Below are 16,748 nucleotides of genomic sequence, written 5' to 3' on the forward strand. Positions count from 1 at the left end.
GCGCCGCCGTACTAGTTGTACTGCTTGCCCTAGTGATGGCTGGTAATATGTTCCTTTATATTGCTTCTAGTATTGTCCTGTTTGTTGCTGTGCTGGTCTTCATCCATACGGGTAAGCCGTAGATAATTGCCGGTATAAATAAGGCTTTATAATATAAGGAAAGGGCACACTTGTTTAGTCCCCAGTCCATTTGAGTAATTAATAGTAAGAGTCCTGTGTATTTGCGTATTTTCTTCCTGAGGTGATTTAGATGGGGTTTAAATGAGAGATTGCTATCTATAATTATCCCTAGGTACTTTATCTGGTTGGTTAGTCTGACAGTGGTACCTTCTATTTTGATTTGTGGCGGCCTGTTTAATTTAAGCTTTCCTCTAAGAAGGACGGAGCTGGTCTTTTTCGGTGCTATTTTTAGATTGTTTATTTTGGCCCACTCCTGTAGGGTTTGCAGTGCTTTGTTTGCTTGCTTTTCAAGGTTTGCTCTTAAGTTTGCTGCTGTGGATAAGTTCAAGTCATCAGCAAAGGCCTGTGCCTCCACGTCACCTTATGTAACAGCCTTGCAGAGAAAGTCATCTAGAACAATGTTCCACAGGAGCAGCCCCTGCGGACCAGACAGGCGAGGCTAGCATAAAGCGTGAAGATCTGCACTTCCCTGTTCGTGAGATAGGATTTTAGGCTATCATAAAGAGTTTGTGGCAAAGATGCAGCACGGAGCCTTGCCAAGATGCTCGGCCACCAGAGGGTGTCGAACGCGCAGCAAAGTTCACTGCAATCAATAGAAAATACTTGCTAGGCATTGTGTGGCTTTGTTGAGAAGATCCAGAATCGCATTTTTGGATGAAGAACCCTGTTTAAAGCTGTATTGTTTTGGAGTGCTGAGATTTACTTCTGTGTAGTAGTGTTCGATTCTCTTGTGCAATAGCCTTTCGTAAATCTTGCTAACTGTTGATAGCAGGGCTGTCGGTCTATACGATGTTGGTAACTTCAGTGGTTTTGTTGGGCTTTTTGGTATCGTTTTTAGTATAGCTGTTTTCCATTGAATTGGGAAGTGGCCTTTTGCGCCAAACAGCAGTTATAGAGTCGCAGAGGGAGTTCGGGAACATATTCTGCTGTCTTTTTAATCACTTCTGGTTCGATTAGATCTGAACCTGGACATCCCTTGTTTTTTGTTCTGCTCGTCGCCTCTTGTATCCCTTCCAGGGTGAATGGTGGTTTTATTTGGGTGTTTGCACATTGCGCGTTTGTTTGGCACATTTCTGTTAGCTCCAATGTCATCTCTGTTGACGGTTCCTGTATGATTATTGCAAGAATGTTTGTTACTGAGTCAGTCCATGTTGTGGTCATCGTGCCTTGCGGCGTTTTGGTTGTCGTTGTCACTTCGCCCCTGGGGAGCCTGCTGGTTGTGATTTTGTACAACACTCCCCATGCGTAAATGTTTCCTGTTGTTTGGACAAAGTTATGCCAACTTTTCTTTTTGATTTTGTCTGTGTACTGGTTTCTGAGTTGATGATGAGGTATTGATGTTACAGACGAAGCGTCTAGCCAGTCAATCAGTGTTGAATTTTCAATTTTGCTTTATTGGTTTGTACCAATAAATGCGATCCATGCGATCTTCAAATCCGCCGCTAGCCTCTGCAATGTAGATGCTATCTCAGTGAAATACTCTGTTCTCGATTAGACTACACATTCAGTATATGTGATCTTTGGTTGGCCGCTGGAGGTACGAGACAAATTCATTAATTCCTGCTGAAAAATTACTGTGAAGGAATCCCATCATGTCATCAGCTGCCAGGGTCGGACTGAACAGGCAATATACCGAGAATTTTCTATGTATCTCACCTCCTTTTGGGTCCCAAGAGAGCTATTTGCTGCTAATTGTAAAGCTATTTGTAAAGAAATTCAACACGAGAACACGGGATTACTTACCGGAACTGGTTTGCCGCTACTTCAGTTTCTCCCCGAATCCTCGGTAAACAGACGGCGTGTGTGTTATTGGTAGCGCAGTAGAATTCGAGAACGATGTATTGATTGATATACCGTATTTCACGTAGGCGTGATAGACGATGCAATGATTAGTTTTTTCTCATTATTAAAAGCAGATTACTGGATTTCGTGAATTTTTTTCTATTAAAAAAAAACAAAAAACCTGCTAATTCAGAACGGGGTGCACACTCCAGACTATCGGCGTTTTTTAATTGTTTTTCGTGTGGGTTTTTAATAGGCTTGTGGATTTTTTGCTAGTGAAAAAAAGTTAGTTAGTTTATGCCACTAATTCTGGACGGATTCAAGCAGGTTAGTGAAAAAAGGTTAGGTTATGTTGAATGTAATTACTCTGGAGTGCGCATCCTGTTCTGAAGTTCTGAAGTGTTAGGTCAGGAAAAGAAAGAAAAAGATTCTTTAAAATATGTGAATCATAACTTCAATCAATCACTTAACAATGTGATGTTATTGTCTGTTGTGTTCACGCACCAATCAGTACATTTGTCACTCCTACGTGTCAATCAATATTGTTCTCGACTTCTACTGCCGCTACCGATAACACGCGCAGTCTGTTTAGCGAAAATGCCGGCAGAAACTGCGGTAGCGGCAAGCCAGTTTATCCGGTAAGTTTGCCAAGGTTCCCGTGTTGACCTTCTTCACCTTCGCCGAGCTTTTTAGATAAAATAAAAGTAAAATAACGTGTATTTTAAAGTGTATCTGCTCGAAGCTCAGAACTTTTCGATTGCAGTTCCAAACGACTGAAACGTAACAGTGATGATGTGATTGTGTTGTATTTGTATGCCCTTTTTGTAAGCACCTAAAACAAATTGCTGATAGTTTAGAGAAAATAGCTATTGAAGGTAAATTATTTAACGCGCATTTAATATAAATTTGCATTTATATTAATAACTAATGAATACTTTTAAAATCGTTAAAGGAATGCATGTAGGTAACGCCATCTGTCCTTTTATCGTGCATTTCATTCATTTATTAGTGTGTACTGTCGGAAAATTAAAAGCATCAAGTTGTGTCAGAATTGCCATGCCTCAATCCAGATTCTACTATTATATTAACGAACGCTATTAAATTAATCATACATTAATAATTACAGAAATATAGAATTAAGGTATCAAATCTTTTAGATGAGTGACCAATGCGAAGAAACTAGAAAACAAGTAACAAAAAGAATTGAATCAAGCATAAAAAAATAAAAAAAATTAAAGAAAAAAATATTAGAAATGGTCAATGAAACAGCATGGCAACCAACTCTTAATGAATTTTTATAAAAAAAAATAATGATTATAAATGAATCTACTTCTACTCTCAGTTTCCTAATCTTTAAATAATTGACGTCAAAAAATAAAGTTTAAGATATTTAACTCAAATAATGAACCAGAGGAAACTTTTTTACCTTGCTATTAAGCAATGTAAGAAAGAATGTAATAAATACGAAGAAGATACAAGAAAGGATTCAGGGAAAGTCAAAAAACTTGAAAAAAAAAAACCAAAACAATAATATAATGATGAACTTGTCGGAGAAGATAATTTAGAGAAATCTGAAGGACAGGAAATTTTAGAGAAGAATATTAAATGAAATCAAGACTGAAACCTATGTGGTGGTCAATAGGTTTATCGCACTAAATCGTAATTCATCACAAGCTGGTTATCGTATTCTGTCGATTTAAACTAAGTACTGTATGTTGTGTGTAGCTATTCCCAGCGAACGAATTTTGTGACTGGTTTCAATAACTTTGTGTTTCGATCAAATGTGCTTAGGCAAAATATATACACATATTTTGCCTAAGCACATATTTTAAACGAAGTTGTATGTAATAGTGCACAATCATGTGTAAAAATAAATTCATAGTTCGGGCTAATTAATAGAATAGCATGGTTTTATTTTCTGAATCTTACAAAATATTTTTAATTTGGGAACACTTCAGTGAAAAAGGTGATGAAGTAAAAATACTTGGTAAGACAAGATGATGGAGCAATAGTAATGCTATTTGTACTTTATTTAGCAGTTTTAAAAAATAGAGATTTATTCCACAGTTCTGGAAGTATTACAAGAAATATCGAATGGAACCGATTATGACGAAACGATGTGCTCAGAAGCATTTTCATTATTACAAATATTTTGTAAATATGAAACTGTTATGCTTTCCTTTTATTCAATTGGTAACTAACATCTAATTATTCACGTACCCATAGACTTTGGGCAAGCTTTCCCATACTGTAATAACCTCAAATATCATCTTTGATAATTTTTTAAAAAGCGAGAGAGAGAGTCTGGATGGGTACTGCGGCCTCGTGAAAAAAAATGGGAATATTACAGACGTATTAGGGTGGAGGGCGGCTGTTGGCTGGTTGTGGACTCAGCAAATTTACCTTATGCAATTCTAAAAAATTAAATTAATGTAGAAAACTGCACTTATAGCAATAGGGCCCGAGCACAACTTTCAGGGGCCAAGTACCTCAACTTGTGTGCTTAGTTCTAATAATTTTGATAAATTTTAATAAGAGTAGGAAATAAAAGTAAATTTCTTTAAAATAAAAAAATCCGCTGAGTAGTAAGAAAGCTTTGACCTTCAGTAAAGCAGCTGACAACTGTTTCATCAGCAAATGAACCCAAGGAACAAAAGGCTCAGAGCATTTAAGAGTTTCGGCTCATCTTAGATGGAAGGCATTGTAGCCGTCTCGAGCAAGGATTGTTTCTAGACACCAAACATCCGGACCTACAACAGTATTGGGTCGCTGAAAAGGCAAACTCGGATATACTTCATTTCATAGCTTTGTATGCAAAACACGAAGTATACTGGATTAGGAAGATAATAAACATACACTTTTATATATGTATAACTGTTTACTTGTATTCTTTGAAGCATGCAAAAGTTTCTTAAGCTTGAATATAAGAAACTGAAGGGTTCGCAACTGCTAAAGCTATAATTCTTCGTATGTTGGTGTTCAGGACTTCTGAACGGCTATTAATTAAAATTGTATAAAACATTTCTTATATTTGAAACGTTGTAATGAGAATCCGTTGATGGCGTGATTGATGGACTATTTCACCATGCCCGAGTTAATCGGCAAAGGTGGCTAGAGTGGCATAATTACCTTTCAACTACCTTACCGCACAATTACCTTTAGCGACTTTAATGATCAAGAATAAGCACTAACAGCCCTTTTGATTCTATTGCTTTTTTAATTACTCCTATATTTACGTACTTCTCTGCGATTATAAAAGATAATCTCCTGTTACTTCGTTCTCCCTGGATTTTTCTGTTCCTTAGTGTATTCCTGTCTTTTTCCTTGATGCGTGTCCTCGTTTCTCTTTTATTTAATTTATTCTCAATTGGAAGACTAACAATAAGCTATTGTTAGTCTTCCAAACTAACAAACACTCGTTTTTAATGCAAACTAAAAGATTTTGGTGCAGAGTCGAACTTAAGCCTGTCCATAGACCATAAATTACGTTTTGATCGTCGTTATTTTTACGTTCACCCCCAGATATTCCTCCCTAGAGATCTGCCTGAGAATATTTTGTTAGGCTCGTAACTCATAAATACATTCCTGAGTGGGGTGATCATTTTGTACAAGCGGGATGCCCTAGTAAGATGTTAGACTTCATCCAACACTGCTCTCTTTCTAGAGAGTGGTTTCCATTATGTAAATTGTTGGGTGTACACCATCACTTATACTGTGTAGTGAACAAATGCATGTAGTTACACGAATTTGTTAATTTTCTAAAAATCTTTTAGGTCAAGAATCGCAGCGTAGATTCTCTCAGCGGTGCAAAGGGTTTACGAGTATTTGTTGAAAGATATACGAAGTTGTGTAGACGAAAGTGAAGTCAATTGCTATATGACTAATTTTCAAGAGATGTCTAATTAATTAATTCATCGATTGAAACTACTTACCTCTTTCAACGACTGCACTGCTGCTGACAACCAAAAGAGCAGTGAGGATCCAGATTACTTTCAGCATATTTAACTAAAATTATAAAGAAGATCATTAGTCATTTTCCTCTCATAAATATAACTTCATCTTTTCTTTGTGGCTATTAGCAATTACAAGTGAGGTCTTTTTGTCTAAAATGTTAAGAATTTACGTAATCTTAAGAGAAATTTATTTCACATTTTAAATTCCATTAAAAAAGTATGCTCATAAAATAAGTTTCTAAGCTTGGCACACGCGTCGGGCGAAAAATTAATGTAGGTTCACTTACTTAGTTGCTACGCTGATGCGCTGTTCAATACACCTGTTCTTTCGATGCTTACGTGACAGAAAATGTCTGTACCAGGATGTGAATAAATAGCAGGATGCCGACTGACGTTTCCCTTTCTTTGCGACTGCTGAAAATTTGTTGTTGGCGTTTCCTTTGGATATTTCAGCCAGTTCTCTTTAAATCAGCCTTCGTTCCGAATCTCTTTCCTATTACATATTACACGTTTATTCATTTATTTATTTTTTTTATCATTATTATCAGTTTATTTACTCAAGGTACAGCAAGTGGGCTAGGAGGATGTACAGATATTTTGAAATATACATCATACACTTTTATACAAATTTTCAGATTTTACAATAATTATTAAATAGATAAATACATTTACTTAATTGTATTCACTTTTAAATAATTGAAGAGATAAATATATAGATTGACTTATTTCCTTTCTTCAGCAATTATCATAACAGATTTATTTATTTTTTATTATATTATTGCATTTAATTGTTTATATTATACACATTTCGATAAAAAAAAAAAAAAAAAAAAAAAAAAAAACTCGGCTCAGTTTTCACAGCAGTCCTGGTGATTTAGTGCACTTTTTTGGTCCATAATTTGCGTTTTGTATGATTTATTGACTTCAAACTTTACCGGATCAATGGAGAAAGTGTTGAAGTGTTCACTGGCATTACATGGGAACATTCCTTTTAGGGAGTCCAGGTTAGATAGCTAAGTGGGGATGGCTTCCCCACTAAGTGGGGATGGCTTCTATTTCATCCTAAGTGGGGATGGCTTCTATTTCTTGGTCCTGTGAGTGCGATGATATCTTCTATCGATGGGGCATCAATCTGGCGAGTTAGCAGCTTGGTCAGTGCTGACAGATTTATTTTGAGGATAGTGAGCTTCCAGGAGGTCATGCGTAGGTTGAGTAGGAGAATGGATTTCGAGATGGTGAACGGGTTCCCTCTCAGACGGTTCAGCCACCACAGAATCCAATATACCATTGTCACAAATTTTTTACATTGAGAGTTGATACAAAAGGACCAGATTTCTGAGGCCTATAGTGGTGCAGGTGTGAGACATCAGTTAATTATCCGATCAGTGTGATGTTGACAGCTTGCGAGCTCCTGGCAGATAGCCCAGAAAGCAGCATAGGTCTTCTTTGCCTTTAGGAAGTGTTCCTTGAAATTTAAGTCTTAATCCCACGTTAGCCCCAGGTCAGTATGAGATGAAATTTTGGGGATTGTATCACCATTAACTGTAACACGGATGTCATTCTTGACCTTCCTATTTGTGATTGTCATGTGGGCTGATTTGACATTGTGTAATTGGAGTCCAGCTCGCAGTAAGAAGTCAATTAACTGTTGAATTTGCTTGGAGGTTTCATTATTAATTTCTTGTATCTGTTTGGGATCTTTTGAATTGATTAAAGAATTTTAGATCATCAGCGAAGGTGTTAAAATTTGGATTTTTTGCGAGGAATGGTTCAAGTAGGATTGCAAAGAGAGTTGTCGACATCACCCCACCTTGGGGTACACCCATCGTTGCATATGTGGTTTTCCAGTGAGTTATTGGTTAGATACTTTGCGATATTCTATTAAGATGCCTATAAGAGTAGGAATAGAGGCATTATCGAAAGCAGATTTGATAATCAAAGAAGATTATGTCCAGTTGAGCTCTGTCATTCAGGGAATTTTGTGCTCTAAAGAGAGTATCGAGGAGATTAGAGGTCGTGTACCTGTGTGGAGGTAGGGTGGTCGGTTAGAAAAACAGTGTTGAATAATCACTGGGTGTATGAGTTTTTCAAATATCTTTAATAATGTGCCTCCTATGGAGATTGGACGGAAGTCCTTAGGAGTCTTGGGGTTTCCCATTTTAGAAACTGGTTTGACATAATAAGATTTCCAGATTTCAGGTATGGTGCCTGTCTTTAGAATGTTCTGGAAGATATTTAGGAAAAGATCCACAATGTACACAGAGCACAACTTAACTATAAACAGTGGTATACCATCAGGGCCCTAAGTAGCTTTGTTGAGCAGGCCATTTATCAAGTCAATGAGCTGCTGCTTAGAGATAATCACATCATCCATGGCAGAAAGAGTTTTCTGGTTTACACTAGGTAGGGTTGAAATTTCAGTGGTAGCATCTTGATGATCGAAAGATATGAGTCCACTCTTCAAATAGCTTTTCATACATGTTAAGATGGTTGGTGCAATTCGAGAAAATTCTCTGGGATTCGGTAATTTGGGATAATATATACTGTTGATGTGCTCCTCTCTTGAAGCGAAGGAAACGAGCTCTCTCTCTCTTTTAAATGTTTCGTGGTCAGTACTTGCTTCTCTATTTTACCCATTTCTATATGCCCTTTGCTTACGTCTAAAGGCAGTTTTCATGTCCGGTTGGAACCATCGCTGGGTTCTCCCAGTAATTCTGACTTGTTTAGATGCTCCGATCATGGCGATATGTCTGAACTGCTCAGCTAAGGTCTGGATTGCCTCTTCGAAAGATAGTGAAGATAAATTATCCCAATCAATGGCGGAGAGATGGTTGATAACTATTTCAGGTTTCAGGAATTTTGAAGAAAAATCAGATCAGAGTGAGTATCCGAATAGTAATTTGCATTCCTGATAACGTTGGTATGGAGAAGGTACAGGTGATAGATGAGAACGAGAAAGAGCTGGGTAGGTTATTACAATTGGGAAAGTTGTGGAATACTAGGTCTAAAGCTTGACCTGCTCTCGTTGGTGGTGTAATATGTCTCCTGAGGTCTAGAGAAATCAAATGTTAAGTCTTGCAGAGCTTCTATGTCTTGGGACTGGCATACTGAAACCTCCACCTACAACAGTGCGTTGAGTACTAGGCTTGTGACTAACCAGGTCTGGAGTTCAATCTGTGTAACATCGGAATGGTCGGGGGGGGGGAGGTAAACCAAACAGAGAGAGTGTAGAGTGTTTGTTGTCAAAAGGCACCAGGGGTTCCCCCATCTCCGCGTACATTGTGAGTGTGAAACATAACACTGTCGATGCCAGAGGTTTAAAAGTGTATGGATTTCGTACATGTGTAGTGTCGTGTACCGTTGTTCCTCGGGTAATTTGCCGCTGGGCCCCTAATGGGATCCAACGTTGTCCACACTCCGCCTCGTGGAGGCAGACCAGGTACACCAGTATTTTTAGAGAAGTACTCTGGCAGGTCCTGCCACCTAATTTCCTGAGATTTCAGTGGCTAGGACCTAAAAAAAAATAAATAAATAAAATAAGATAAAAAAAAACGTTATAAATAGGGGTCAGCCAAAAGGAGTACTATTTATACGAATTGATGTTAAGTTTTCGGGTGTAGGGCTCAAGAAATTTAGAGATGATTCGGACACTAGTAATTATAAGTTAGAGAGAGGGGTGGGGAGACTGAAAGCTGGGGGGAAAAGACAGAGATAAGGGGGTCCATAGAGAAGATGACGCCCAAATCAGTGGAGCAGGCCCATGCCCCACCAGAGGAAAAAGAGGGGCGGCGAGGGGGAGACCAGGAGTCTCCTCTCCTCCCTGCCCGGTGAGTGTGAGGCAAAGAACCACTCAAAAGAGCGTGGCTAGGAAGTCTGTGCTGGTGGCTGTGTCACTCCTGGGACGAATCAAGGAAGGAGTTCTATGGCACTATTCCTGCGGAGATTTACTGTTGAGGTAAAGTTCGTTGCCTGGCAAAAAGATCTTGGGCAAACTTGGAAAAGGCGCGGTAGTGTTGCTCGTGTTCCAGAATATGGTTTTCTTGATCCTGAGGAAGGTAATGAATCTCTGTAATGAGAATGCGTCCGAAGGTCTTCGTAAAGCGGGCAGTGGTACATAAGGTGGTCCCAAGTTTCCTGGGATCCACAGTTACACAGAGGGTTGTCTGTTATATGGAAATAAGTCAGTTTTGAACGAATGGAATCATGCCCTGTGAGAAGGAAGGTGGTTTGCAGGCCTGGGGAGAATCATGTCGGGCATTTGGGATAAACTCTTTGCACTTCTGGAAGAAATTTTCGGGTTATGGCCCCCTTTGTAGACTCCGTCCACTGTCTCCGTAAATGTGGAATACTCAAAGTCGAATCAGTTGTGCATGTTTTAGGAATTACAGAGGTCTGGATGGGGACTATGATTCCTCTTGAACAAGGTGCTTCAGTAACTTCTGGGGAAACTGGTGAATCGCGTATTTGCAGACATGGCAGCCTAGTGGAGTAGAAATTTTGTTGAGCGAGTTGTTGACAGTTGTTGTTTTTTCCTGAGTTCAGCACATTCATTTGCATTCTCTCCCTCGTTCACATGGAGTGGAAACTCAGTGGTAGCAGGCATACTATCCAGAGTGTGCTCTTGAGGTTTGTTGGGGTAAGAATGGTTTAATATTGGTTCCATCTGTGAATGTTGACTTGTTGAAATTCCATCTTCACTAACAAATTGTTTTAAGTCATGCAGCTGTGTTTCTACGTCATTTAGTTCATCTAAAATTACTTTGTTTAATCTCAAATGTTAATTTTCTTCAGTAAGGTTGGTTTGCAGTGGTAACGTCAGACCCTAAGTACTCGTTCTGACCACTAAGATGCTCTGAGAGTTGTGCTAGGTGATCAGGACATAGTCAATTATGTATAGAAGTAGGATGTTCTTTTCTGGAAGGAGCATTGTGTAGTCGATCATTAATTTTTGATAGGCCCACTTGCTCTTTCTGATTTTCGACGTGATGCTAGGCTCTCTCTCTTTGTGACAGTTCATTAGTCTCAACCATTTCGATGAGGTGTTTGGGATTAGCCAATCGCTTCTGTTCAAATGTGTGGTTTTTGTGGGTGTTTTTTTTTATTTCTTTTTCTTTTTTTGGAGGTTTTATTTTGTTTTATCTAATTTTGCAACTAGTAATAGTGCCTACTGTATGTTTAAACCCCTTTTCTCTATTCTCGTTTCCTTACCCCACATTCCGAAATCTGACTCGTGTACCGGGTTTTTCCGTTAAGAGGCCCACCCAAATATAGGCCCATCTGGGCCTATATTAGGATTTTGTTTTCCAAATAGAAGCCGATGGGCTTTTATTGGGGACAAATACTGTAATAACGCGCTTTCTCGTAACGTACCGTATATCGGCGCTCTGCGCTTGCCCGAGATGTCATTGCAATAGATGTGAACTGCGCGTCTTTACTCGTTGTCAGAATATTTAGTCCTGAAAATGGAAAATAAAAAGTATAGTAAACGAAAATCGTATACTATCCAGGAAAAACTACAGTTTGTGACACGTTTAAAAGCGGGGGAAAGTCAAAATTCGATATCGCAACAAACAGGCATTGACAGGAAAAATCTTCGCCGTTGGTTGCAACAAGAAGCAGAATTATTGAAGCTGGTTAAAAAACAAACACAAACGTCTTGAGGGAGCAGGAAGGAAGGCGTTTTATCCCGAAATTGAGAAAAAAACTATTTGAATTTTTCAAAAAGGAACGAAATAACCACCGATCAGTTACCTATAACACATTGCGAAACTATATTTTCTCACCAGAATTTGGTCTTAAAATACCACCTGCTTTTAAAGTAAGCAACAAGTTCTTATTTGGATGGACCAGGAGACATCGGATTAGATCACGTAGAATAACTCATCATAGACAACTGGATAATCGTGATCCAAAGGAAACGCAGGAAGAAGTACAGCAATACTTAATTCAAGTAAATAACGCTACAGCAGGAAAGACAAGTGATCGTGTTTTTAATATGGATGAAACTCCATGTTACTTTGACATGGCAAGAGATTGCACTCTTCACTTTGTTGGGAGCAAAAATGTTGATAGTGCGGATACAGGGTTCAGAAAAAATTGATACACTGTCTGTTTGACAATATCATTGGATGGACGCATACTCCCACCTATGATTATTTTTCGTGGCTTAAAGAAAATTCCCAAAGTAACAATCCCCAGCGGTAAAGCAGTTGTTGCTGTAAACAAAAGCGGATCAATGGACATAAATCTACTGAAGACTTGGATGGATACTGTTTTCTGCAAGAGAGGATCTTATTTTAGTAACACTCCATCAGTAATTATTTGGGATTCTTATGGAACTCATAAGAAAGAAGAAATTTTAAAATATCTTTTTAAAAATTATGGCTCAAAGGTAGTAATAATTCCAGGAAAGACAACGCACTACCGCAGCCCATAGATATTGCCATAAATTCCAGTTTCAAAGCTGCTGTGAGAAAGGAATGGGATAATTGGGTAAGAGAAGAAACTGCTGAATTTACTCCAAAAAAATATAGAAAAAGACCATCTTACCAAAAGATTGTTGAAATGGTTATTTCTGCCTGTAATGCAGACCAATAAAAATCAATTCAAAGAGCATTTGAATGTTGCGGCATTACTGCAAATGGACAAGAAGTACCAGCGACCAATATATTAAATCAAAAATTGCGAATTATCCTTGAAAACAATCATGGACTTGAAATTGAATCTGATGATCTGGCTGCTAGTGATGGAAGTGATGAAAAATTAATGGAATTGGATGAAGACGAAAACAACAATTCTTCCACTACTAACTCGGATTGCTCTGATACAACAGGTTCTGAATGAAAATTACTAATATAAATAATTCTCTTCTTGCAATTATTATTTTTCTTATATGTTTATATATTTTTAAGATAATAAGAATAATTTCTAATTTCATACTGTTCTATTGTTGCAATATTTAAAATAAAAATAACCTTTCATTAATCAAATAAATATTATTTTAAAATAAACCTGTTTCCGTTAAGAAGCCCATGGGCTTCTATTTAGGGACAACATGAGAACCTTAAAAATGCAAAAACCAAATACAAGCCCATGGGCTTCTTAACGGAAAAACCCGGTACCTCACAGAAGAATCTGGTTCGTATATACATATATTCTCTCCTGTCAGATTCTTGAGAATTGTTGTATTAAGTAAAATTCCTCCTTCGGACTAGGCTTGTGTATTCAAATTGACTAGTTACAACTTCATTAAAGTCTATATACAATTCTTTATTACATATATATATACATGAAATGAAGTTAAAGATAATTATGCACATTATATGGTAAGATAACACAACATATATGGTACATTAAATGAACTGTTCAGTTATATTAATTGATATTACATGCATTCCTATACATCATTTAGTTAGAACAAGGATACTTAACACTTTCCATGAATCAACGTTATTATAGCTTCTCTAATGTATAACCATTTAGGAATCACACTCAATTCCTTATTCGACTTTCTTATACAATTTATTTTAAAGCTGCACTAAACACAGACCTTCTCTGACTTAGTTACCATTTGGAACCATCTTATATGCTAGTATTTACCCTAATTATCTGTTTTATACCTGCACTAAACACAAAACCTTCTGTCTTAGTCGCCATAATACATTTGGATCATCTTATTTGCTACTTTTCACCTTAATTATCTCTTTGATTTAGCCCGTCTAATATAGCTACATTCCATCCGTTCATTCATATTTAATTTGACTATCTCCTTCTATTTCCCTATTCATTACTATGTTTTTAACAATACTCAACTCATCTACATATATATCTTAGGGTATATTAATCATATGACCTTCCTCTTTAATTTTCTTATTATCTCCCTTTAGTCCTTCCAACAATCTATAGTGTGCTTATTCTAACTTGGCACTTACTTCTATATTCTGGTGGGATGTTTTCGTAAGGGCCTTCTACTTCTTCCTCATTCAGGGCTGCTATCTTCTGCTATCCAGAGCTATTTCTTACTGCATCCAGGACTGCTACTCTCTGCTTTTCAGGTGTTCTTGGCGCATTATAGCCTTAGTAGCTAATGCGCCAATAAAATCAAAACAAACAAACTCTGCTTTTCAGGACTGCTACTTTCTGCTCCCAGGGCTATTTCTTACTGCGTTCTATGACTGCTACCTTCTGCATATCAGGGCTACCACTTTATGTTTCCAGTGCTATATCTAGGATATTATCGCCTTCCTCGGTGGACTTAGTCGTCTATGTTTATCTTCTTCTTTCATTCTTACTGTTTTAACGAACTCCCTTTAACTACCCCTTACACGTTCATCCCTTTTTCTTACACCCTTACATTTCCGATAAACTCACTTCGACTCTATCTCCTCGCACTATTTCTACTCATCCCTTTTTCGCACGCTATATCATTTTGTTCTCCCTCACTTACCAACTTTCACTCTTTTTCACCAATCCTAACAACTTTTAAAAGAGTCTCTTCCTTCATTTGCTAACCCGTCATTTTATAGTCCGAACAGTAGATAGCCTAGTTTCGCCCCTTTTCCACGGAAGGTTTAAATTGCTGTTTTTGGGTAGGGCCACTTGGGTCCTTAACGTCAGTCCTCGTTCATTTCTCCCCTCTTCCTTTCTCTTATCGTTTAAACTATCTTCGATACCCTTCTAGAAATCCTATAATTTTAATTAACGCCGTTCCTTAATTCTTGTCGCTACCATCCCAAAATTCGAGTCGTTTGTCTAAACTGGTCCCTTACTTCAGTCCTCAACCCCGTTATTCATTACTTACGCAGTAATGCTCCCTGTATCGCGTGAGTTGTATTTCAACAGGTGGCTGTGCCACCCCACCTACTTATACTATTACTACAAACCTGCCTAGTTTCATCACATGTTACATTAAGCTTTACCCTAAGATTGATTTGTAAGATTGATTTCTTCCAATCTTACAGTTTGACTTAGATAAGTAAAAGAGGTCTGTTATCATATGCTTGACGGTTTTATTTTGTTAACGCATAGAGAAAACTTCATCCCTGAGATCTTCAGTTTGCGCCCCTAAACGTTTTATCAGGAAAGTTGGACGCCCAATACTTTCAGGGAAGAAACATGTTTCCTCCAGCGGGAGACCTTCAAAGTTTAGAAAGGCTGAACACAGTGTCACGTTCTGAACTATGCTCAGTTTCGGCTTGATTTCGTGGTTGCAGATGTCTTATTTCATTGACAATTAAATCTAGTTTTTGGTCATCTGCTTGTCGATGCTCAGATTTTTTGTTGGTTCCTAGGCAAGCTTCCACAACAGAGTTGGATATTTCACTTGGGACATCTACACTCGAGCTGTTGTTTATTTGGAACTGTCATATTGAAATTGATTTAAGTTTACAATACTCTTTTTACTGTTATGACCAGCATCAGCCAGGGTTTCATTATGACGCTGGCTGGCATTTACAATACAATATGCCAGGAGTGGCCAACTTAATTTGTGATGCGATCTACTTTTTTCCTTCAAAATGTGCCGCGATCTACCCTCTCAAAAATTTCATTGCACAAGGTGCACAAATCGAGGGATGACTGTATATTTAAAATTCGTCGTGATCGACTCGTTGGCCATCCCTGCAATATGCCATCCTCTACATCGATATCTGTGGAGTTTCTTTATGGAGGCAACTGGCTTAATGTATGTTGTAAGATTGCCATTAGCATTAACAACATAACTCTTATTTACGGGAGATTGTATCCCAGTATCAAAATTCATTGCAGCGTTTAGTGTAGAAATGGCAGGTGCACAATGTTCGCCAGCAATTTTTTCATTAGAATAATCCCCTAGATGTTTTCTCCAGCATCAGTCTGTCTGTTTTCCGACCAATTAGTACGTCTCTAAACATAGAATCTTCACTGCTGGTTGGCTCCTCACATGGAGTTTCGTTTTCATTCACAGCTACAGAGTTCTCTGAGATGTACACGACAGCAGGACTGACATCACTGTTCCCATCGTTGGTGAGATTGCCACGATAACGGCTTAGCTTCATCTATATTAACAGAGTTATTATGTTGGGTCTTCTTTCCTTTTGATTTTGTCCTTTTATTTGCTAGTACTTTCTTATGTACAGGTGTTTTTCAAGCTTGGCAAAAGTAAGATTTTCACTTAGCTATTGATAATTTTGAAAGATTGTAAACACAACAAGCCCTTAAGCTAAGTGAGCAGGTGACACATTGCACGGTGAGCGACGCAGACTTGCGGCACTGGCTACATGTGCTTTTTGCGGCGCATATGGTATTCTTCTGAATAGGACTTGGCATGTTTAAATTCCAAAAATTTTACTACATTATATTGAACGTAGAATATCCTGCTTTCAACTGACTTTTCAGTTTAAGCTGACAATTGTAGTTACTTTAAGAAGATTTGCTAAGGTGAGACTCTGTGAATTTCTTTGCAAATTGCAGGCGATGTTAGGGAGAAGCCCACTAAGGAATTTACCCCGCTCAGTGATTGAGGGATTTAATCGGCACTATTGTGTGGCAACCTTGACATCGTGAGGTTTCTACATACACAGTTCAGCTCTACTCATGGAATGGCTTAAGGTGGTTATGTCTTTTGTGATGACTGCAATATATGCAACAAAAAAATGACAATAAAAATTTACCTGTAATAGAGAGTTGGACGATAGTTCCATCATTGGGTCGCTAATACTAAACTGAGTCTTCTGGTATTTAATTTTTCATGATGCACTGTTACGAACATTATTTTTGGCATTTAACGCGGAGCTTCAGAACGCGTGGCCGCACGGTTTTATCGTCGAGGTCACTTCCCGTATGCAGGTGGATATC

The 16,748-nt window shown here is 38.1% G+C and overlaps 1 protein-coding gene across 1 annotated transcript in view; it reads right to left on the reverse strand.

The window, feature by feature from the left end:
- The window catches only part of LOC150074732 (uncharacterized), a 57,824-nt gene extending 51,530 nt beyond the window's left edge, over positions 1-6,294 (reverse strand). The window contains exons 1-2 of the mRNA XM_090389487.1: positions 6,203-6,294; positions 5,895-5,967 (exon numbers count right to left, since the gene is read on the reverse strand). Coding sequence (XP_090245613.1) covers positions 5,895-5,961 — 67 coding nt within the window. The 5' untranslated portion in view covers positions 5,962-5,967; positions 6,203-6,294. The remainder of the gene's footprint in view (positions 1-5,894; positions 5,968-6,202) is intronic.
- Positions 6,295-16,748: the final 10,454 nt, after the last annotated feature.

The sequence above is a fragment of the Mastigoproctus giganteus genome, unplaced genomic scaffold (genome assembly GCF_048544385.1).
Source record: "Mastigoproctus giganteus isolate SK-2022 unplaced genomic scaffold, ASM4854438v1 scaffold_62, whole genome shotgun sequence".
NCBI lineage: Eukaryota > Metazoa > Arthropoda > Arachnida > Uropygi > Thelyphonidae > Mastigoproctus > Mastigoproctus giganteus.